General features: G+C 44.6%; 1 protein-coding gene across 2 annotated transcripts in view; it reads right to left on the bottom strand.

Annotated features, from left to right (window-relative positions):
* LOC113428961 (uncharacterized) overlaps positions 1-20774 on the bottom strand; it is a 103081-nt gene extending 82307 nt beyond the window's left edge. For both annotated transcript variants that reach the window (XR_015747066.1, XM_087953157.1), the window contains exons 1-3: positions 20715-20774; positions 3205-4047; positions 1355-1469 (exon numbers count right to left, since the gene is read on the bottom strand). Coding sequence is in view for 1 of the 2 variants with exons in the window: in XM_087953157.1 (XP_087809283.1) it covers positions 1355-1469; positions 3205-3984 (895 nt within the window). In the remaining variant the exon portion in view is untranslated. The remainder of the gene's footprint in view (positions 1-1354; positions 1470-3204; positions 4048-20714) is intronic.
* Positions 20775-23727: the final 2953 nt, after the last annotated feature.

The following is a 23727-nucleotide window of genomic DNA, read 5'->3' as shown; positions in this document are numbered from 1 at the left end:
CCTCATTCTCTGTCTTGCATTTCTTATCATCCATCCATCCATCTATCCTCCATCTACCTACCATCTATCAATCAATCATCTACCATCTATCAATCAATATCTATCAATCAATCATCTATCTACCTACCATCGATCCATCTATCATCTATCAATCTCGTCTCCAAATAAATGAATGAAAATGAATAAATCAATCTGCTATAATTCTCTTTCTGTACCTCACATAATTTCTCATCATCTATATAAACATTTTTATAAATATATAAGTAAATTGAATCAATTTCCTTGAATCTTCATTCTAACCTGCATAATTTTCATACATGTGTGTATGTACACACACACATACATGCACGTGTGACATATATGTTATGTTTTTAAAAAAATATTCTGTACCTCAGTTAAATTTCTCATCTTCTATATAAACATTGATATAAAAAGAAGAAACAGACATCCTGAGATCTCTGGAATTTAAAATTACATTTATTGTACTTACTAAACTTTCGTCAACCTCTGCTGACATCGACAGAGTATTAAGCTACCATTACAGAGATCACTGCCTTTATATATCATTAATCTTACCCTTGCACGCGTAATAGGCCCTTTCAACATATATAGATAGAACACACACACATACATGTATGAAAATTATGCATGTTAGAATGAAGATTCAAGGAAATTGATTCAATTTACTTAGATATAAACATTAATATAAACATATATCTAAGTAAATTGAATCAATTTCCTTCAATCTTCATTCTAACATGCATAATTTTCATACGTGTGACATAGATGCATGTTTATAAAAAATATTCTGTACCTCAGTTAAATTTCTCATCTATATAAACATTAATATCAACATCTATCTAAGTAAATTGAATCAATTTCCTTCAATCTTCATTCTAACCTGCATAATTTTCATACGTTTCCTACAGAATATATATATATTCTGTACCTCAGTTAAATTTCTCATCCTCTATATAAATATTTTTATAGACATATATTTAAGCAAATTGAATCAATCCATCCATCTCCATTGACTCTTCCTGTGAGAAGGCTGCAAAAGGAGATCACGCAACCCCGAGATATTGCAACCGTCATAAATACGAACCGATTGCCAAAAATCCAAATTTTGATCACGTGACTGGGGGTGGGGTGGGGGGAGCAGAAGAAATGCCACAACGGTCATGTCAACTTTTTTTTTCAGTGTCGTCGTAATTCCGTTCACTAAACGAACGGTTGCAAGCCAAGGGCCGCCTACCAATCAGGAACTACCACCCACAGCAGTTTTCCCAGAATGCTTCCCTTTCAGAAGTGGCAACAGGCCCCCCCAAAGTTTCCGTCACCCAAAGGCCCTCACCCAACAGCACCACGTGTCGGTCGCTTTCCTGTTTTGCCTCTCTGAGGGGGGCTCTCGGCCAGCTTTCCAGGGGAGCCTTCTCAGTCAAATGGTCCTTCTCCGGGAGGCTGATGGCCTGAAAACAGAAGAGAGGCCCCAAGCCCTTCAGTTTAGCAAGACAGTTTCAGGACACGCTGGCTGAGCAACACTTCTGGGTGCCTTTGGATCTATTGCGTGACCCTGCGATTTTCCTGGCCATGTTGGCCAACACTGTTTCCCTTGCCGTCGCCTCCTCCTCCTCCTCAGGGCTGAGAAAGAGGGACTGGCCCAGTCACCCCCCCCCCTCAACCTCATGTCCAAAGCAGATCTTGTTCCCTTTGGTTCTTCTAACTCCAAGTGTTCTTTCTATGACCTTAGTTTTCTTTCTCCTTCCTTCTTTCCTGCCCCCCTTCCCTTTCTCTCTTCCCTTTTTCCCCCTTCCTCCCTCCCCTTTCTCTCTCCTTCCACTTCCTTTCTTTTCCTTTCCTCTTCCCTTTCTTTCCTTTTATTCCCTTTTCCTTTCCTCTTTCCTTTCATTCCTTTCTTTTTCCTTTCCTTTCCCCTTCCTTCTCCTTTCTTTTTCCTTTCCCCTTTCCTTTCATTCCCTTCCTTTCCCTTCCCTCTTTCCTTTCATTCTCCTTTCCTTTCCTTCCTTCCTTTCCTTTCCCTTTCCTTTCATTCCCTTCCTTTTCTTTACTCTTTCCTTTCCTTTCCCTTCTTTTTCCTTTCCTTTCATTCCTTTCCTTTTTACTCTTTCCTTTCTCTTCCTTCCTTTTCCTTTCCTTCCTCTTTCCTTTCATTCTCCTTTCCTTTCTTTCTTTCCTTTCCTTTCCTTCCTTCCTTCTTTCCTTTTCCCTTTCCTTTCTTTCCCTTCCTTTTCTTTACTCTTTCCTTCCTTTCTCTTCCTTTTCCTTTCCTTTCCTTCCTTTCCTTTTACTCTTTCCTTTCCTTTCCTTCCTTTCCTTTTTACTCTTTCCTTTCCCTTCCTTCCTTTTCCTTTCCTTTCCTTTCCTTCCTTTCCTTTTTACTCTTTCCTTTCGCTTCTGTCCTTTTCCTTTCCTTCCTCTTTCCTTTTACTCCTTTCTTTCCCTTCCTTCCTTTTCCTTTCATTTCCTTTCCTTTTTACTCCTTTCTTTCCCTTCCTTCCTTTTCCTTTCATTTCCTTTCCTTTCCTTTTACTCTTTCCTTTCGCTTCCGTCCTTTTCCTTTCCTTCCTTTCCTTTTTTACTCCTTTCTTTCCTTCCTTCCTTTTCCTTTCCTTTCCTTTCCTTTTTACTCCTTTCTTTCCCTTCCGTCCTTTTCCTTTCCTTCCTTTCCTTTTTACTCCTTTCTTTCCTTCCTTCCTTTTCCTTTCCTTTCCTTTTACTCTTTCCTTCCTTCGCCGTCATTTTCCTTTCCTTCCTCTTTCCTTTTTACTCCTTTCTTTCCCTTCCTTCCTTTTCCTTTCCTTTCCTTTCCTTTTACTCTTTCCTTTCCCTTCCTTCCCTTTCCTTTTTACTCTTTCCTTTCGCTTCCTTCCTTTTCCTTTCCTTCCTCTTTCCTTTTTACTTTCCTTTCCCTTCCTTCCTTTTCCTTTCCTTCCTCTTTCTTTTTTACTCTTCCCTTTCCCTTCCTTCCTTTTCCTTTCCTCTTACCTTTTCTTTCCCCTTTCCTTTCCCTTTCCCTTTCTCTCCTTTCTTTTTTTCTTCTCCCTTCCTTTCCTTTTATTCATCTTTCTATTTTTTCTTCCTTTCCCTTTCCCCCCACCCGTCCCCATCTACCTGTCCAGAGAGAGAGACCCTGGACTCTCTTCCCTCCTTCCCACCCACCCACCCCCGAGGCATCCCTCTCACCTGCTCTTCCTGGGCTTTGCTCTCTTGCTCTCGCAGCAGGAAATCCTCCGCCAGGATCACCGCCTGGGTGCAGGTCAGAGGGCGGCACTCCCGCACCCAGCCCTGTAGTTCCGGGGGCAGGATGGCCAGGAACTGCTCCAGCACCACCATCTCCAGGATCTGCTCCTTGGTGTGCTGCTCCGGTTTCAGCCACTGGTGGCAGAGCCTTCGGAGGTGACGGCAGGCTTCCCGAGGCCCGTTGGCTTCCTGGTAGCCGAACCGCCGGAAGAGGCAGCACTCGTCTTTCCAGCTGACGGCCTGTTGGGCCCGGGCGAGCCTGGAGCCTTTCTGACCCTGAAGCCTTTTGGGAGGCTCCATCCGGTGGGTTTCTCCGCTCAGGCTGATGGTGAGCTGGGTCCCTCTCTGGGCTCGAGGCTGCTGAGGGAAACCGGCTTTCCCTCGGAAGGAGGCCAGGGAGGAGCGAGGGTCGCTTCTGGGCAGGGGCATCCGAGGCTGTGGGCTTCCCCCTTCCAAGGAAGGCGCTTCCAGAACCTTCAAGAATTCCTGCAGCTGAGATTCCCATCGTTGTTGCAGGTTCCTGCAGGGATCCGGGGTGGTTTTCTCCGGATCGGCCCTCTCCCAGAAATCGTGGATGCGGCCTGTGGGAATCAGGCGGGAACCAGGCCCCGCTCCCTTCTCTTTTGTGGGCCCCGCCAGGAGGCGCTCTCCCATCTGCGTCCCTTTCCCTGGCTCAGCCTTCAAAGGACTCGGAGCCGATTTCTCCCTGAGCTCTGCCGCCATTTTCTTTCTCTGGCCTACCACCGACTGGATCGATGCCTCTGCTCGGTGATGGCAACGCTGGCCCTGTCTCAGAAGAAAATTGGCACGGAGATCAAAACCAAAGCCACTTCAATGCCAGCAAGCTTCACCCCCCGCCCCAAACAAATGGAGAAGAGCAACCAGGATGATGAGGGGACTGGAGACTAAAACATATGAAGAACGGTTACAGAAACTCGGCATGGCTAGTCTAGTGAAGAGAAGGACCAGGGGAGACAGGATAGCAGCCTTCCAATATTTGAGGGGCTGTCACAGAGAGGAGGAAGGAGACAAGCTATTTTCCAAAGCGCCTGAAGGCCAGACAAGGAATAATGGATGGAAACTGAACAAGGAGAGATTCAACCTGGAAATAAGGAGATATTTTCTGACAGTGAGATCAATCAATAGAACAGAAATTGCCCTCAGAAGTTGTGGGAGTTTTATCACTTGAGACTTTCAAGAAGAGATTGGACTCCCATCTGTCAGAAATGGTGTAGGGTCACCCGCTTGGGGGGGGGGATTGGACTAGATGACCTACAAGGTCCCTTCCAACTTTGATTATGTTATTTGAGAGCATCAGATAGAATATGAGACTAAAGCTGGCAATGGAGGTGACAGGGCAGAGACCTGGCACCCACTCAATTCCTTTTTCTAAAAAATAAAAAATTTTCTATTACCCTTCCCATTATTTGATCTGCTCTTTAGTAATTTCTTCCAACCAAGTTTGGATTTTCTTCCAGTAATTTTGGGTTTCTGTACAAGACCACCACATATGGAAAAGGTTCCTTCTTTTTTCCTACACTTCCAGCAATACGGACTCATGTTAGGGTGCATCTTCGCTAACCTCGAAGGGGGGAAGTGCCATCTATAAAACATTTGCCTTTGCCAACTGGGGTGCTCTTGAGATAGCCAGTTCTGACTTCCCCTCCCAAATTCTGGTAGTTGAAAGCCATGTTTCTTTCTTTTTTTAAAATATAGTTTATTAGTTTTTACAATTAAAACCAACCAACAATACATACACAAATAAATGAAAGAACAGAAAAGAAGAAAGAAAAGAAAAGAAAAGAAGGGTTAGAGAAAAAAAAGAGAGAAAAAAGGAGGGTTAAAAGCATTCTTATTTTTACAGTTTGCAAGATCTTTTTTCATAGCCTTGATTTATGTCATATACACACACCTGTTCTTTACATATATCGCTACATCATTATTATAGATTAATACTTTTCTCTTATGCCTTATGATATATAACTTATCTTTGATCAATCCAATTATACCAACAATTCCAGCTATCATAATATAGTGAAGTGTCTGTTTTTAGCGCCAAAGTCAGTTTATCCATTTCTGCACATTTTGAAATTTTTTTTCGATAATCATTTCATCTGATGGAATTTGATGTTGTTTCCAATGTTGAGCGAAGGCTAATCCGGCCGCTGTTAGAATGTGTATTGTTATGTATTTAGCTTTTTTGGAAATTTGTTTATCAAAAATCCCTAACAGGAAGGACTCTGGTTTGTATTCGATCTGCTCTTTAGTAATTTCTTCCAACCAAGTTTGGATTTTCTTCCAGTAATTTTGGGTTTCTGTACAAGACCACCACATATGGAAAAAGGTTCCTTCTTTTTTCCTACACTTCCAGCAATACGGACTCATGTTAGGGTGCATCTTCGCTAACCTCGAAGGGGGAAGTGCCATCTATAAAACATTTTATAAAGATTTTCCTTGTATGCTGCCGATTTGGTGATCTTATTATTTCTGCCATGTTTCATTATTTGAGGGGACTCCTACGAAGACGAGAGGGGTCAAACTATTTTCTAAACTAAAAGTTTAGAACTTTTGGGACTTCTGGTGACGTCGCGACATGGCGAGGTAGAACTTTTATTGTATATCTAGGGAAATATTAGCTGAAATACAGTAATCAACTTAAAGAACTGACTGGGATTATAATATTGTTATATATCTAAGCACGGTTGAGTGATTCTTTTTTATCCGTTAAACAAATAAAGAACTGATGAGTTACTGAATTTATTAAGATTAGACATTGTATTAATACAAGGTGAGGAGAACATTTAGAGTAGTAATAATTAAGGTGGGCTTGGAAGTATGAATACAGAATTATTAATTGATGATATTTTTTTTTAAACTAAAGGTGTTAGGAAATTAGATTAAGTAGACAAATAGTAGTATAAAATATTAGATAACCGAGAAAATTAAATTGTAAAATACGGATAAGGTTGATGGTAGTTGGCAATATGACTTGGGAAAATATATTTAGGATAGTGGATGAACAACAAAGAATTATCAAAGATATGACAAGTACAACTGCCACTATTACAAAAACAGGAAGAAAATTGGTATCAACAGCAACACCATCTACTCCCACAGTAACATTGACTCAAAAAACGATTGAAGGGATGTTGGCGCCAGAAAAATCTACAATCCAAACTAACACGCAATCGGTTCAAACTACATTGCTAACTATTCAAAGCACGATGCTGGCAATGCAGGAGTCGATGTCTAAAAATCATATGGAAAGTAAAGCAGAAAGAGAAACAATGAAAGAAGAGTTAAAAAACGAGTTAGGAGAAATGAGAAGCAAAGTTAAGAATTTGGATGGAAAGATAGGTCAAATACAGGAATTAATTAAAATAAATGAAGAGAAAATTAAAGAGATTGAAAAACTAGCTGATTAAACGGAAAAGAAGTTGGAAGGCATGAAACAAAAAATTATGGAACAGAACAAAGAGACAAACGAGACCCTGACTCATCTTGAGATGGATAAGGCCTATTATCTCGGATTCCAGAACGTGGAGGAAGAGAACTTACCGTTAGTGATGGCAGAGATATTGGCAGAGCTCTTGAATAGAGATAAGAATGAGATGGTGAATGAGTTGGGCGACATATACAGAATGTACACGAGCTACACGAGACGACACAGACTCTCCCAAGAAGTGCATATTAGATTTGCAAGGAGGCGAGTGAAAGATATAATTTATAGAATTACAAGAGGTGAAGGAATAAAATATAAAGAGAGAGAATGGGCGTTGGTTCTTACCTGACACGCCATTTCTCTGGGAGCCGTGAGGATCATCCAGTGTGTGGAGGTGCTTCAGTCTGCGCCGTTGTAGGCTGAGCTTAATTACTGAGGATTGCTCCGCCTTCACCACGTGGCTGCCTTGCAATCCCCAGTTTACGCGAAGTCGAGAGTGAATAAAAAATCCTGCTCTCCTCTTACTATGCTAAAGGGTTCATTGGCCAAAACAAGACCCCACCAGACGGAAAACTAATAAGGGTGGGGCTGGATGATCCTCACGGCTCCCAGAGAAATGGCATGTCAGGTAAGAACCAACGCCCATTCTCCTGGAAGCCGTTCGGATCATCCAGTGTGTGGGACATACCAAAGCTTGGCTGTCCTACGGGGGGGACTCCGTCTGGTTCTGTGATCCCTGTGGTTCCTCAAGGACTCGCTGGAGGACTTGTCTACCAACTGAAGCCTCCGCCGAGGCAAATATGTCGATCTTATAGTGTCTAAGGAAGGGAGATGGGAAGGCCCAAGTGGCCGTCCGACCAACATCAGCAATTGGAGCCTGGGTGGCCCCAGCTGCAGAGGTAGCAGCACTTCTGGTGGAGTGTGCCGTTATTCCGCTGGGAACTGGCAGGGCCTGGGACAAGTATGTCTTGGAAATAGTAGCTCCAATCCAGCGGCCGATGGTTGACGGGGACACTTTGTGGCCTAATGATGTGGGCTGAAAGGAGAGGAATAGGGATTCGGATCTCCTGGAGGGTTGGGTACGTTTAATGTAAATGTGGAAGGCCCGTCTTACGTCCGGAGTGTACCAGAGCTTCTCCCTTTCCCGCGAGGGATTGGGGCAGAAGTTCGGAAGTGTAAGTTCCTGTGCCCTGTGGAAGGCTGAGTTGACCTCGGGCAAGAAGGTAAGGTCCGGCCGGAGAACTATCCGGTCGGCATGGAAGATGCAAAGGTCCTTCCTCACCGACAAGGCTGCTTTCTCTGATATTCGGCGAGCCGAGGTAATGGCCACCAGGAACGCGACTATGTATGTTAGGAACTGGAGAGTGGATTCCCTGAGAGGCTCAAGGGGTGTTTAATAAGGGCCACCAGGACCTTATTGAGGTCCCAGGTAGGGTATCTGTGAACCGTTGGGGGACAAAGTTAGTGGCTCCCCTGAGGAATGCCCTAATGCGAGGGTGGAGGAAAGGGACCCCAGATTGTCAACACAATGACGGTTGAAAGGGCTGCGACCCGATGCCTCAGGGAGTTCGGAGAAGACCTTTCCTCAGACCCTCTTGGAGGAATGTCAACACTTGAGCAATGGAGGGTGAAAGCGGGTTGACCTGGAAACCCTGGCACCACTTGCAGGAACTATTCCAAGTGGCATTGTATATCCGGGTTGTGGAGGGCCGCCTGGCAGCTAGAATAGTATCAATAACGTGGTCAGAAACTGCTCCTTTCTTAGACGCTCCCGCTCAACCTCCAAACTGCTAACAGGAGCCACTGAGGATCCGGGTGCTGGAGGGGGACCCTGAGAAAGGGATATCTTGATTGGAGGGATTTTCCAGGGAGGGGCCACCGATAGGTTGCGGAGGTCCGCGAACCATGGGCGCCTGGGTCGGTAGGGTGCCACCAGAATCAGTTCTGCTTTCTCGGAGATGAGCTACTGGATAACTCTGGGGACCAGGGCAAGGGAGGGAATGCATATAGAAACCCCGAGGGCCAGGGGCAACAGAGGGCGTTGTAGTTCTCAGCCCCGTGGGAGAGGGACCTCGAGAAAGAACCTGGGGAGTTGTGTGTTGAGGGGGATGCGAAGAGGCCCACTAACGGGAGACCGAAAAGCTTGGTCGCCTCCCTGACCAGTGATGGGTGGAGCGCCATTTGGCCTGGTCCACCATGGTCCTGCTCGACCAGTCAGCTAGGGTGTTTAAGACCCTGAGATGTGCTCAACTTTGAGAGAGAGGAGATTGCGCTCCGCCCAACGGAAGAGGCGCTCGGCCTCTCTCATCAAATGGATGGACTGGGTGCCCCCTTGTCAGTTGACAAGGGCCTTGGCGGTGATGATGGCCGTGAGTATGAGGACATGCCGCCCGCGTTCCTGAGGGAGGAGTTGCGCAGGGCCAGGTGGATGGCGTGGCGTTCCAACCAGTTTATACTGCATGCCCGTCCTACCTGAGACCATCTGCCCTGTTGCGAGAGCGAGTGGATGTGAGCGCCCCTCTGGACAGGCTGGCATCTGTGGTGAGGGTGAGGCGCTGGGGCTCCTTGAAGCCATGTCCCTTGTAGATGGCGGGACTGGTCCACCAGAGGAGAGACTTGAGGACCTTTGGAGGCACCTTGACCGTGGTCTTTGAATTACTCTTGCCGGACCGTTGGAACGGGAGCAGGAACCACTGTAGGGACCTAGTGTGTAACCGGGCCCAGGGAACAAAGGAAATACATGAGACCATTTTACCTAGTATCTTAGACAATTCCAAAAGTGTCACCCTCCTGAACGTCTGATGTGTTTGACGGTTTCCTGAATGTTAAGGAATGTTTCCGAGGAAGGGAAACCTTTCCTCGAACTGAGTCAATGACGGACCCCAAGTGGGTGATCCGTGTAGATGGTAACAGTCGGCTCTTTTGCCAGTTTACCAGGAACCCATGGTCTTGGAGGGCAGAGAGGGTAGCTCTGACATCCTTCTCTGCTTGGAGTCTGGAGTGGAACAGGATGAGAATGTCATCCAGGTAACAATGGAGACGAACCGGGAGGTTCCTGAGGTGGACCGCCAGAGCCGCGAGGACCCTAGTGAAGGTCCTCGGGGCAGAGGCCAACCCAAGGGGAGAGCCACATATTGTAAGAGGCGGTGGTTGTAGCAGAATCTGAGGAATTTGGAATGGGAGGGCCGGATTGGGATGTGAAGATACGCCTCTGAAAGATCTATAGAGGCTAGCCAGTCCCCCTGCCTGATGCCCCGTAGAATGGACTGTAGGGTGCATCTTGAACCTGCGGTAGATCAGGTAACGGTTCAGGCGTTTCAGGTCTAGAATAGCCCTCCATCCCCCTGAGGATTGGGGATCACGAAGAGGTGGGAGTAAAACCACTTCCCCCGCTGGGATGTTGGGACGGGTTGAATGGCCTGTACGTTGAGGAGATTCTGAATGGCTGAATCCATTAAGTTGCATTTGGTGGGATCCCTCGAAGAGGGGGATGCCATAAAGAAGTCAGGGGGGGGCGCGCTGGAATTCAAGCGCGAGACCAAGTCTGATGGTGTCACGGACCCAGGTATCAGAAGTGGAGGGGTCCCATAGGTCAGCGAAATGCCTGAGGCGTCCGCCGATGGGAAGGGAGGAACAGGGCCTATCTGGTGCGCTGGAAGGCTTCCCTCCGGGACCCCTGAAGGGCCGTCTGTAGCTGCCGCCCCTCCTGTTCCTGTCATCTGGATCGGCTTGATCCAGGGGCTGAAGTGGCCGGAAGGAGGGGGGTCTCAGATACCTGGGCTGGAAAGGGGACTGGTAGGAGGGTCGGGAGGAACCTCTCCAAAAGGCTTGAGGGGTTCTTGACTCTGACCTCCGAAAAAAATGGGGGGAAGAAATTTTTTCTTGTTTCGGGTTTTGGATAGCAATGGCCCAAGGGCGGTGCCAAATAGTCTGTCCCCCTTAATGGGGGCAGTGGCCAGCTTAACGTTGTGTTTTATGTCCGCCTGCCCGTGCTTGAGCTGGAGCAGGCGGCGAGCTGTAACGTGAGAGGTTATTGCTCGGGCGGGGAACTTAACCGCATGGTAGGTGGCGTCGGCCGAGAATTCTGCTGCGGCCGTTAACTTGCGATGTCCTGATGTGCCCTAGTGTTAGAGGGGGAACATGCTGTTTCAGTTGGCAGAGCCACCGGATCGAGGGCCTGGTGAAAAGGAAGCGGCCGTGGCTGATCTGATAGCCCAGGTGTCAGCCTGATGAGCCCTACTCAATGGCAGTTCGGACCTCTTGTCCTCGGGTTTTAGAGCCTCCAAGGGGTCACTGGGGAGGACGAGGATACTAAGCCAACGATGGGTTCGACTACCTCGGGGTGTTAAGCAAGTTGCAGAAGCTCGAATCGAGGTTAAGAACCTCTTGTCCTGACTGGGTGGGGCAGGGGGAGCTCTTATAGAGTCCCCTGGTCTGAGACTAGGTCGTGAAATATGGGTGGGACCGGAATAACTTCCGCCTCCACCACGGGTTGCCTAAAAACGGCGTCCTCTTGTCCCTCTGCCGGAGGGGGGAGAGTGAGGAGGACTGAACAGATAGGCCAGAAATGCTCTTGGACTTAAATATCCGGGATTTAAACATGTGTGGCTTGAACAAACCCACAAGGTGGGTTGATCGGGAGTGAGGCCCTCGTCCTCGGACATGTCCCCTTCCATCGGGTCTATCTTCGATAGGGGTTCCCCTTGGTGTATGGACCCCCATTCAAGATCTTCCTCCTTCCCGAACCGAACCAAGTCCTCTATAGCCTTCTCCATTTCCCTTTCTGGGAGGGGGCTGTCCCCCTATAAAGGTACCTGACCATGAGTGGGGTCCAATCTAGGCAAGGACCTGACTGATGGCGAGTCGTGTTCGGGCGCCATCGAGGGGGGACCGGACCTGGACATCTGTTAAAGGCCCTCTGCTATCCCCTGGCGGATAGCCTGTTCCATCCATGCTTGCATGTGCGCAGGAATCTCGACATAGGCGGCCTCCTCCTGGCGCAGGCCAGCGGCCGTGGGCGTGAAAGTGGCTTTGAGCGTTCGTCTGGTCGTTGGTTCGGGCACCTGGTGTCCCTGTAAGCTGCGCCTGGAGAGGGAAGAGGAATCTGGAGGAGGGGGGGTGCCTGGAGGTAGAAGGAAGGGGGCTGGGGGCACTGGTTGTGCCTCTCTAGATCACCTGTCAAATTCTTTCTCCAGTGCCCTATGGCGCCTTAGGGCGACTCTCTGAGAAGCCTTGGAAGTTTCCTTAGAGGCTACCTTAGCCTGTCTGCGCAGGTGGTAGGACTGAGATCTGGCCTTCAACGAAGGGCCTCTAGTGGAATTGTCATCTGCCATTATAGAAGAAAGGACTATAGCTCCAATTTAAGGCGGTTGGCTCGCCAAGGGTTCGGCCTACAACAAAGGCCGGGTGTCCTTTCAGCTGGCCCGCACCCCCTTTTGGAATTTAGATATGTAAGTTCTACAATATTATTATTGTTATAATTATTAATATAAATATATATACCTGCTTATAAGCACTGTATATGTAATCCAATCAGTGTTGGTAATGCGTTATTGCCATGTACCAATAGATATATATGTATATCTCTATATAATATTTCATTATTATTATTATTATTATTATTATTATTATTATTTTTCATATACAAGAAATGAACAGGGATCTGTTCAGTGCTCCCAGGAGGGAGTGCCTTCAGATATAATGCTAAAAATCTCCAATTGGCCAAATAAACGCCTGAGGCTGGAGTGAGGCCTCTGGCAGCTGGAGCTCCCAGGCACAAACCGGGAGGGATAGGCTGCGATTTTCTGCTCTGAGCATGCTGCGGAAAGCCAACAAGATAGCCAATTAAATTGAATCTGCAGTAGCTCTCATAGGCTGGCAGGCCTACAACAGGAGCTAGCCCCTTCGCAGCCCAACGAGGCCTATTAGAATGACGCCCGTTATACACGTGGCGGCGCCCAAAATGGCGGCCGCCACCTACTTTAATCCCGGGCCGCTCAGAGCGCTACATAAGCCTCTCCGGCACACCTAGGAGCCGAGCGAGGCAGCCAAGTAATTTTCGCGCCTTGCTGGGGCGATCGGCGTTTTGGTGGGGGGAACACCAGCTGCGCTTATCAGCGCGATCGATAGAGCCGCTATGAGAGCGGCGCGAAACAGGCGGCAGGCAAGGAGCCGAATTGCAAGGGGGGAGGATTGGCGCCAGAGCGCGAAAACCGCCTGCTCTCTATCCCCCCTGGGGGCGAAGAAACGCGCTCCCCTCTACAGCCACCCCAATTGCGCAGAGGCTAAGGGAGAACCAGGAAATAAAGGGCAAACCTGAATAATAAGGAATCTGCTTGAATCGGCCAAAGAGTGGGAGATACACAGCCTAATCTGACGAAGGCTGAGCGTAAACTGGGGATTGCAAGGCAGCGACGTGGTGAAGGGCGGAGCAATCCTCAGTAATTAAGCTCAGCCTACAACGACGCAGACTGAAGCACCTCCCACACACTGGATGATCCGAACGGCTTCCAGGAGAAGTGATTGTTCTAAAACAGGTGCCGAGAAGAGTTTGCAAGCAGAGGAGAGATTATCGATTTCTCACGAATTAAATAAATAAATAAATAAAAACCTTTTAGATGGATTACCCCAGAGGGTATCTTAGTAATATGGAAGGAGAAAAGGGTGAGAACAGATAGCCTAACTAAAGCTCAAGAATTTTTTGATCAAATAGGAGAAATAGAGGAAGAATTGAGCAGCAGAGATGATCACGAGACCTCGAGACAAAAAGAGTTACAACTTAGAAGTAGGGGGAGGGATATAAAGAGAAGGAGAGGGAAGGAGGTGAAGAGATACTTGGAAGAGAAGAAATAGGAGTGAGGACCAGAAGTCAAACGATGAGTAAAAGTACTGAGGGATAGAAGCAAGAAGGGGAATGGATAAAGGAGTGAACTTAATATCTATAAATATTAATGGGTTAAATGATCCAATTAAGAGAAAAAGAATATTTTTTAAGTTAGAAAAACAAAGAGCTGATATAATTTGTATACAATAGGTTCATATTAGGATACGTGATCAAGGATATTTACTAAATAAAAAACTGGTGAAAATGTATTCAGCATTGGCGGAAGGGAAAAAAAGAGGGGTAGTACTATATATAAAAGAGGACATAGCCTCAAAATTGATTTATAAAGATGAATTGGGAGGAATAGTAATGGTAGAGGTGGTAATACAAAATAAAAAGACACTATTAGTGGGGATATATGCCCCCAATAAAAATCAAGGTGAATTTTACAAAACTTTATACGAGAAATTAATAGAATTTGACAATTCAAGTATTTGTATTATAGGAGATTATAATGCAATAATAAACAATAGCCAAGATTATGCTTGTGAACAAAGACAATATAAGAAACAGAATACAGTGCCTAAGAAATTTTTAGAGATGGTGGAAGAATTAGAATTAGTGGATGTGTGGAGGAAGAGGAACCCAGGAATATCACAGTTCACTTTCTACTCCAGCCCACACAAATCATGGTTCGGGATAGATATGGCCTGGGTAAATAGTGAGTTATGTAAGGAGATCCAGGATATAAAGATTTTGGCCAATACGTGGGCAGATAATAACCCGGTACAGATAATCTGGAAAAATAGTTGCTATAAAAAAGGTAGATGGACACTCAATTTGCAATTATTGAAGGAAGAAGAATATATTCAAAAAGTTAAGGAAGAACTGATCAGTTTCTTTAAATATAATAAAAAACAGGATACCTCATTACAGAATCTATGGGATACAATGAAGGCATATTTAAGAGGAATATTGATAGCCTTTATAGCAAATAGAAATAAAGAAAGGAAAAATGGAAAGCTCTAACAAAAAGAATAGAAAAAATGGAAAATAAGCAAATAGAAACCCCGGGGGATGAGCAAATTAGAAATGAATTAGCGTTAGTTAAACATGAAATGAATATTTTAGACCAAGAGGAATTAAAAAATTACTATATACAAAACAAAATTATTTTGAACATGCAAATAAATCCGGTAGGTGGCTGGCATATAAATTAAGGAAAATCAGAAAAGAACGATATATCAATTAGAGCAGGGGTCCCCAACCACCGGGCCCCGGACCAGTACCGGTCCGTGGATCATTTTGTACCGGGCCGCCTACTTTGCTTGGGCGCCGCCATCTTGTTTCGACGGCGCTTGAGAAAGTGCTTCCGGGTGAGCTTGTCAGTCGTCGGTTGGAAAGCGGTGTTTGGGTGCTGAAGGAATCCTCTCGCCTTAGTTTCGTCGAAGGGGGGGCGGCTTCGAACGAAGAGCCGTCCCGATGGCGGTGGAGTCTCGCGTTACTCAGGAGGAGATTAAGAAAGAGCCCAAAAAGCCCATCGACCGCGAGAAGGTACAAAGGAGGAGTTGAAGGTGGCGGGGAGAAGCGGGGGACGGCTGGCTGGCCGGTCGCTCGGCTCGCTTTGCCTTGGTCGTGTGTGCTGATGCCGGTACCGGTCCGTGGATCATTTTGTGATGCCGGTACCGGTCCGTGGTACAAAAAAGGTTGGGGATCACTGAATTAGAGGATAAAAATGGAATAATAGAAATGGATTTGGAGAAAAAAAATTTTTTTGAGGATCTTCATAAACAAGAGGAAGTTGACTTAAATAAAATAGAAGAATATCTGAAAGAAGGAACCCTGTATCCATTATCGGATGATAAAAAGGAGCTGCTTAATAAAGAAATAACCTTAGATGAACTAACGGCTGTGATTCAAAAACAAAAAAGAAACAAAACGCCAGGTCCAGATGGGTTACCAAATGAATTATATAAAGAGATAGGCGTCATATTAGAGAACATGCTGTTAGGGTCCGCAATGAGGTATTACTGGAAGCTAAAATTCCAGAATCATGGAAGGAAGCTTATATAGCATTGATTCCGAAAGAGGGTGCAGATGCCAACCAAACAAAGAATTATAGACCAATATCCCTTTTAAACTCAGATTATAAAAATTTTATGGCGGTGATCGCGGAAAGATTAAAGTTAGTACTTAGTAACAAAATCCATTCGGATCAGAGTGGTTTTCTTCCCACGAGGCAGATTAGAGGTAATACAAGAATAATAATAGACATATTAGAATATTATGAAAAACATCCAAGAAACCAAGTGTCCTTGGTCTTCCTGGATGCGCAAAAGGCCTTTGACAACTTAAATTGGGACTTTATGAAGAAGCAGATTGACTTGTTGAACTTTGGAGGTAATTTTGTAAAAGTGTTAAATGCAATTTATGCCACACAACAGGCTAATGTATTAATAAATGGAGAGATTACTAAATCATTAAAGATAAGGAAGGGTGTCAGACAGGGATGCCCTCTTTCACCTCTGCTTTTCATAACAATTTTAGAAACTTTGTTGGATAGAATTAGATCAAATAAAGAAATTAAAGGAACTAAAATTAAAAGTCAAGGGTATAAATTACAGGCTTTTGCAGATGATATGGTTTTTGTTATTATAGAAGACCCAATAGACTCAGGTAAATTCGGTAAATTAGCAGGATTAAAAATTAATAAGGAAAAAACTAAAATGCTAGTTAAAAATTTAACAAATAGTAAACAAAAAAATTGGAAGAAAAGATGGGATTACAAATTGTAAATAAGATCAAATACTTAGGCATATGGTTAAGAGCTAGAACATTAAACCTGCGGGAGGATAACTACACCAAATTACTGAAACAGATTGAAAAGGATTTGGAAAATTGGAATAAGATGCAAATATCATTATTAGCCAGAATAGCAACAATCAAGATGAATGTTTTACCTAAATTATTATATCTGTTTCAAACAATTCCGATACTATTCGATAATTTTTTTTTTCAAAGAATTAGATAAAATTGTGATGAAATTTATTTGGGCAGGAAAAAAAACGAGAATTAAAAAAAATTATTTACAAGATAACAAAAGCAGAGGTGGATTTGGACTCCCTGTCTGGGAGATCTAATATAAAGCGGTGGCATTAGTGTGGATAAAAGATTGGATTAATCTGAGGAACAATAGAATTTTAAAATTGGAGGGTCACGACTTACAATTAGTTTGGCACGCATTTTTGTGGAACCCGAATAGCAAAAACAATCTATATTTTACTAGACATGTATTCCGAAAGTCTTTAATTAAAATTTGGGCTGATATTAAAAGAAATCGTTATACTAAAATTCCGTGGTAGTTTTCAACGATGGAGGCAATGTTTCATTTAAACACGATGGATATCAGTAAAAAACTTAACTACCATCAAATATTAGATAAAGAGGGAAGAATTAAAACGATACAGGAACTAGAAGCACAAGGGATAGTCATTGATAATTGGTCATATTTTCAAGTAAAATTGAGATATAATAAAGATGTAAAGGAATATGGAATTGTGGTAAAAGATATGCATTTAGACAAAACACTTTCAAGTCCTGAGAAAGGGTTGATCTTCTAAATTATATAATTATTTATTAGAACATGAAACGGCTGAGAGAATTGTGAAAGGATCTATGTTAGCTTGGGAGAAAATTTTTGGTTATAGTATAGATCTGGACGACTGGGAAGAAATTTGGCAAAAAAAATCTCGTATTAACTAAATCAGTAACACATAAGGAGAATCTGTATAAAATGATGTATAGATGGCATCTGGCACCCTCTAGATCGGCCAAAATATTTCCAGCAAATCCATGCTGTTGGAAATGCAAAGGGAAATTTGGTACTTATTTTCATTTACGGTGGACCTGTCCTGAGATAAAGAAATATTGGTTAATTTGGTTATCTGACCATCCACTTATCAACATCGGCACGGATTTCATTAGCACAATATTGGAAGAAACCAAATGTACCACCAATACATGTTGCTATTCAAAAAACGTATGAGTGTGCCCAACTGGAGAGGATCACGCTCAAAATCAATGAGAAGGAGGACACAGATTACTACAGGATATGGGATAAATGGTACAACTGGGTAGATTATAAGGGGAAAACTTGCAAATGAACTCAAGAAACAAATTTTATTCAGCTTTCTATATGAAATGTATAAGAATAACAAAGGTTTTAAATCCTCTTTTCTTTTACATTATTTATTATATAATTACTATATCTTTTTATTCATTATTTAAATATGAATGTATTATTAATTAAATAATAGTTATAAACCAATGAGAAGATTAGTAGAGTATTGTGGGTTACTTAGTGATTAAGATGTGATAGTAAATGAAAATGCGATAAATATTAGTTAGTACTGATTATTAGGACTTATCAATTTCAATACCAATGTAAAGAGGAATGTGTTATTTACATACTATCGTTTTTGTATTTTTTAAATTGGTGTTTTTAATTCTTGTAAATAAAGTTTACTTAAAAATAAATAAATAAAAGTTTAGAACTTTTAGTTTAGAACCAAACTAAACTTTAGAACTTAAAGCAACAAAAGGCAAGATGAGAAATAATGGATGGAAACTAACCAACCAAAGAGAGTCCCAAAGGTGCTTTTTTCAGGAGGCAACTGGACTTTGACTTACTTTGAAGATGTTTTCGCTTTTCATCCAAGAAGCTTCTTCAGCTCTGACTGGATGGTGGGGAATGGAAGGATTTATATTCCTTGCAGACAGCTGGTCATTTGCATCCTTTTAAAGGTCATTGAGGCCACTTGGAGGTTTATCTGTGTCCTCAGGGTCACCTGAGTGGTGCAAATGGTTCCTATATTCTGCAATTTTTTCTGGAAATCCATTCATATAAATCTCCAAGTGGCCTCAACGACTCTCCAAAAGAATGCAAATGACCAGCTGTCTGCAAGGAGTATAAATCCTTTCCCTTCCCCACCATCCAGTCAGAGTTGAAGAAGCTTCTTGAATAAGAAGTGAAACGTCTTCCAAGAAAAACCAGAAAGTCCAGCTGCCTCTTGAAAAAGCACCTTTGGGACAACCTTGACCTGGATAATGGAGAATCTCCATAGACATCCAAGGTCCTTTCCAACTATTGCTGTTGTGACAACTGCCTTGCAAGGTAGGCCGGCTGAGAATCTACCACAGCTAAGGAGACGTGAACCAGGCTCTCCTTAGTGCTAATCCAATACTTTAACCACCGTTCTGAGATGACGAAACTCTGAGGTACACAAACATTCAAAATGGCGGCGGCGGGGGGGGGGAGTTGTGTAGCTGTTTTGACCCACTCACCCCAAAATCCAAAGCCCAGGTATTGCTAACCTGACCGCCGCTCTCATTTTTGTATTTTTCAACAGCTTGGGGGAGAGCACAGCTACCATTTGTAAATGCTCCAATACTGGAAGTTTTTAAGAAGAGATTGGACAACCATTTGCCTGAAATGGTATAGGATTTCCTACCTAAGCAGGAGGTTGGACTAGAAGACCTCAAAGGTCCCTTCCAATTTGTTCTGTTCTATTCTTTTGCTACTGTACTGTACTCTCAAGTCATCCAGGTCATGGCTGTCCCAAAGATGCTTTTTTTTCAAAAGGCAGCTGTTCTTTCTTGGTTTTTCCTGGAAGATGTTTTGCTCATCATCATTTCTGAAGAAGCTTTTTTGGGTGAGAGTCAAAACTTCTTCAAGGAAAAAAAAAAAAAAAAAAGCCCAGTTGCCTTTTGAAAAAGCATCTTTGGGAGATAGCTACCTTTTTTAAAAAGAAAAATCCTTCTCCTGGGAGTATCACACACCTCCGAACAATTCCGCCTCTCTCTATTGCAGGGCTCTCCAAACTTGGCAACTTTGTAAGACTTGTGGACTTCAACTCCCAGAATTCCCCGGCCAGCATAGTTTAAAACTTCTTGACTTCAACTCCCAGAATTCCCCAGCCAGCATACTTTAAGACTTGTGGACTTCAACTCCCAGAATTCCCCAGCCAGCATAGTCTAAGACTTCTTGACTTCAACTCCCAGAATTCCCCAGCCAGCATAGTCTAAAACTTGTGGACTTCAACTCCCAGAATTCCCCAGCCAGCATACTTTAAGACTTGACTTCAACTCCCAGAATTCCCCAGACAGCATAGTCTGAGACTTGACTTCAACTCCCAGAATTCCCCAGACAGCATAGTCTGAGACTTGTGGACTTCAACTCCCAGAATTCCCCAGCCAGCATAGTCTAACACTTCTTGACTTCAACTCCCAGAATTCCCCAGCCAGCATACTTTAAGACTTGACTTCAACTCCCAGAATTCCCCAGCCAGCATAGTCTAAGACTTGTGGACTTCAACTCCCAGAATTCCCTGGCCAGCATACTTTAAAGACTTGTGGACTTCAACTCCCAGAATTGGCTGGGGAAATTCTGGGAGTTGAAGTCCACAAGTCTTACAAAGTTGCCACGTTTGGAGACGCCCGCACTGCTCTATTTCATCCAGCCCGTTCCGACCCAAACTTCTTAAAACTGCGGGGCTCTGTAAGCTGAACCATCCCCACCCCACCCCCAGGGTTCCAGATCTTTCTTCTTCCACATCGGCTGCCTTTAGGGGAAGAGGGCTCCACCCTGCGGAAGAAACCGGGAGACTTTGAAAGCAAAGTCTTTTAAGCAAGCCACGATCGCCACACAAGCCACGATCGCCAGCCTGCAAGCCTTCGGTAGAACTTTGCCACCTTCCCTTCCCCCGAAATCACTTCGCGGGGGTGTTCTTTTGGGGGCTCCTCCCCTCCCCCACCTCGCCCCAGATCCCTTTTTTTCCTCCTTTTTTTCTTATTTTTTTTAAAATTATTATTTTTGTTGCAAACCCTCTTCGTCGTTGCATTTCAGCAAAGGGTGCAACCCGCGTCCCCCGTTTTTTCACCGCCGCCGCCTGCAAGCGGACGAGGAGCGGCAGCTGGCGGCTACCTCTCCCCCCCCGCCCTTCCCGGGGTTGCTGCGAGAGAGCAGCCCGGCCTTCTTCTTCCCCGGCAAGGCAAACTTCCTCCCTCTGAACTCCCACCCGGCCCATCCAAAGAACGGGAGCCCCGCCCGGTAGAAAGAAAAGTCCGGCCACCTCCGGGCTCCTCGTCCCGGAAGGCGCCGCCGCCTCCCCGTTGCCCTTTTGCACTCACCCCGATCTCCCTCCCACGAGCTGGGAAATTCAAAGGCCACTTTCCCACGGGAGGCGGGGCCGGAAGTGACCGGGACTGTTTACATCCCGCCCTCCCTCCCCGCCGCAACTTCCTGTCCTCTCTAGGAAGCGGGGGTGGGGTGGGGTAGAAAGGAGGGCTGGGGTTGAAAAGGGGAACGAGGAGAGAGGCGGGTCTGTTATATTGTAATGCAGGGGGGGTCTCCAAACTTGGCAACTTTAAAGCTTTGTGGACTTCAACTCCCAGAATTCCTCAGCCAGAATGACAGCCATGTTGTGACACTAAAGCAGGGGACCTCCAAACTTGGCAACTTTAAGGCTTGTGGACTTCAACTCCCAGAATTCCTCAGCCAGCAGGACAGCCATGTTATGGCCCTAAAGCAGGGGACCTCCAAACTTGGCAACTTTAAGGCTTGTGGACTTCAACTCCCAGAATTCCTCAGCCAGAATGACAGCCATGTTGTGACCCTAAAGCAGGGGACCTCCAAACTTGACAACTTTAAGGCTTGTGGACTTCAACTCCCAGAATTCCTCAGCCAGCACGACGGCCATATTGTGACCCTAAAGCAGGGGACCTCCAAACTTGACAACTTTAAGACTTGTGGACTTCCTCCTCCAGTCATGTTAGCTCAGGAATTCTGGGAGTTGAAGTCCACAAGCTGTCAAGTTTGAATATCCTTGTTCTACTCCAACTCCCTGCTCAAGTAGGAGAACCTATAACATTTCAGATAGGTGGTTGTTCAGTCTAAGACCTAGAGTGCTGCATCTAGTTTTGGTCACCACACTATTAAAAAAGATGTTGAGACTCTAGAAAAAAAATGCAGAGAAGAACAACCAAGATGATTAGGGGCCTGGAGACTAAAACTTACTATGAACAATTGCAGGACTGGGCAGGGTTAGTCTTGTGAATAGAAGGACTAGGGGAGACATGATAGCAGTCTTCCAATATCTGAGGGGTTGCCACAGAGCTGAGGGGGTCAAGCTATTTCCCAAAGCACCTGAGTAACCAGTTTACTAACTTATCAACTGCAGTGATTCACTGAACAACTAGGCCAAGAAAGGTCATAAAATGGGGCAAAACTCACTTAACTGTCTTGCTTAGCAGTGGAAATTTGAGGCTCAGTTGTGATTGTGAGGACTACCTGTATACATGCACGCATGAAGTGTTGCCTTCTGGCAGAAGGTACAGAACAATTAAAACTCGGACCACACGTTTTCTGAATAGTTTTTATCCCAGAGCTATAATTGCACTTAACAATGAACTTAAGGACAACCATCAGTGAGCTGTTGGACAATATTACTTGGTTTGTTGTGTGGATGCTTGTGTGTTTTTAGGGGGGTGGGGAACCTTGGCGGGTGGGGAAGTGTTTGGGGATTGTCATGTGTGTGTGCAAGTTGGGTCTGGTCTCTAGGTGTTGTGTGAATGTTGTTGTATGTATACTGTGTACAATGACAAGAATTCAATCAATTCAATCAATCAATGCCACAGAAGCTCCATGGGGACCGGATTTGGACAAGTCTCCTTCCTCAGCCCCAGAACTAGTGACAAATAGTGGGGAAGGGTTGAACTAGGAATGGGGAGACCACGATTCTGGGCATTTTAAGCTAATCCTTCCCCTCAACACCAGAGAAGGGAGGAATTCAGACCTCAAGGAACCCCTGCATAAAAATGATGGAAAATATTAAATTTTGCCATACAATTCATTTTGAACCTGTAAATCTATATTTTACAAGCAATAGCAAAGGCAGGCAGTGGATTCACTCACACCCTCTAAAAAAATCCCACTGGTGTCAGGGTTAGTATTAGGTGGGGCACAATTTTTTTTAAAAAAAGTTTACTTTTTTCAATCATGAACTCATGGAACCCAGTTGAGAAACGGTGCTCTGAACAGTAACCAAGTCTAAAAAAAAGTTCAACCACTACCACTTCCTTAAATAGTTTTTGAAAGAGTGTGTGTGTTTAGTCTTTATTTTGCTATGTGCCAACTTTTGCCCCAATCGTGATTTTCGTCACACATCTGCTTCTTATGGACTGCACTGATTTTCCAAGAGTGGATTACCTATCCAAAACACAAAATTCTTTCTAAATCAAATTTACACTTAGGGCAAAGCTTAAGCAACAACACGAAACTCCCCATGGAGAAATTAGAAGGGAAAAACGCCATTCTGAGACTCCCACTATACACATCTACTAATCAACCTAAACTAATCTGATCTACTAATCTGATGTGGACTTTGTTCTCCAGAGATCCTTCTGGCTCCCCCACCCCAACTGATGACCTTCCCAAAAATTTTGAAAACCTGATTTCCCCCCCTCCCCACTCCCTCCCTAGGATTTGAGACAAGGTGGCTGCTTTCCAGCATATCAATGCATTCCCTTTTCCAAACACATGGCCGTCCGCGTCTTGCTTGGACTACGACTCCCGAAATGCCTCGCGCTAAGTTGGGAGACGCAGCGAATCGCAAAGCCATTCCAGGCGCCGGTTCGTGGAACGAAAAGGTTGGGGACCACGCAGGGGAGGAAAAGAGAAGACTGCCGCACCCCACCCCTCCGCGCAGCTTCCCCTGAGGAGGGGACGCTCTAGGAAAAGGAGGAGGAGGAGGTGGTCTTGCCTTCCTTCTTTTAACCCTTCGAAGTCTGCGCTGCAGAAGAGACCGCAGAATGACAAATCCATCTCTTCCTCTTCTTCCTTAGTAGTTTAGTTTAGTTTAGTTTAGTTTAGTTTAGTTTAGTTTATAGTTTAGTTTGTCAAGCATGTATGAGAAAACAAGTATAAGTATGAACATAGCATATAAACATATAAGTGTAAACTGGTATAAGTATATACATAATAAATGCATAAGCGCACAATTGTGCCTACCGTCCCTGTCCTACTGTCCCGTTATTAGTTCCCATTTCTTGTATTTAAACTTATGTTTATTCTTGTTTCTGTTAGATTGTAAGCTTTTGACAAATAAATAAAATAAAATGAGTACAATTAAATGGGAAGAGTAGG

Source organism: Notechis scutatus, chromosome 2 (genome assembly GCF_049901735.1).
Source record: "Notechis scutatus isolate UNSWTSFEM ecotype Mainland chromosome 2, rNotScu1.2, whole genome shotgun sequence".
In the NCBI taxonomy this organism is placed as follows: domain Eukaryota; kingdom Metazoa; phylum Chordata; class Lepidosauria; order Squamata; family Elapidae; genus Notechis; species Notechis scutatus.
This window is presented reverse-complemented; position numbering and strand designations above follow the sequence as displayed.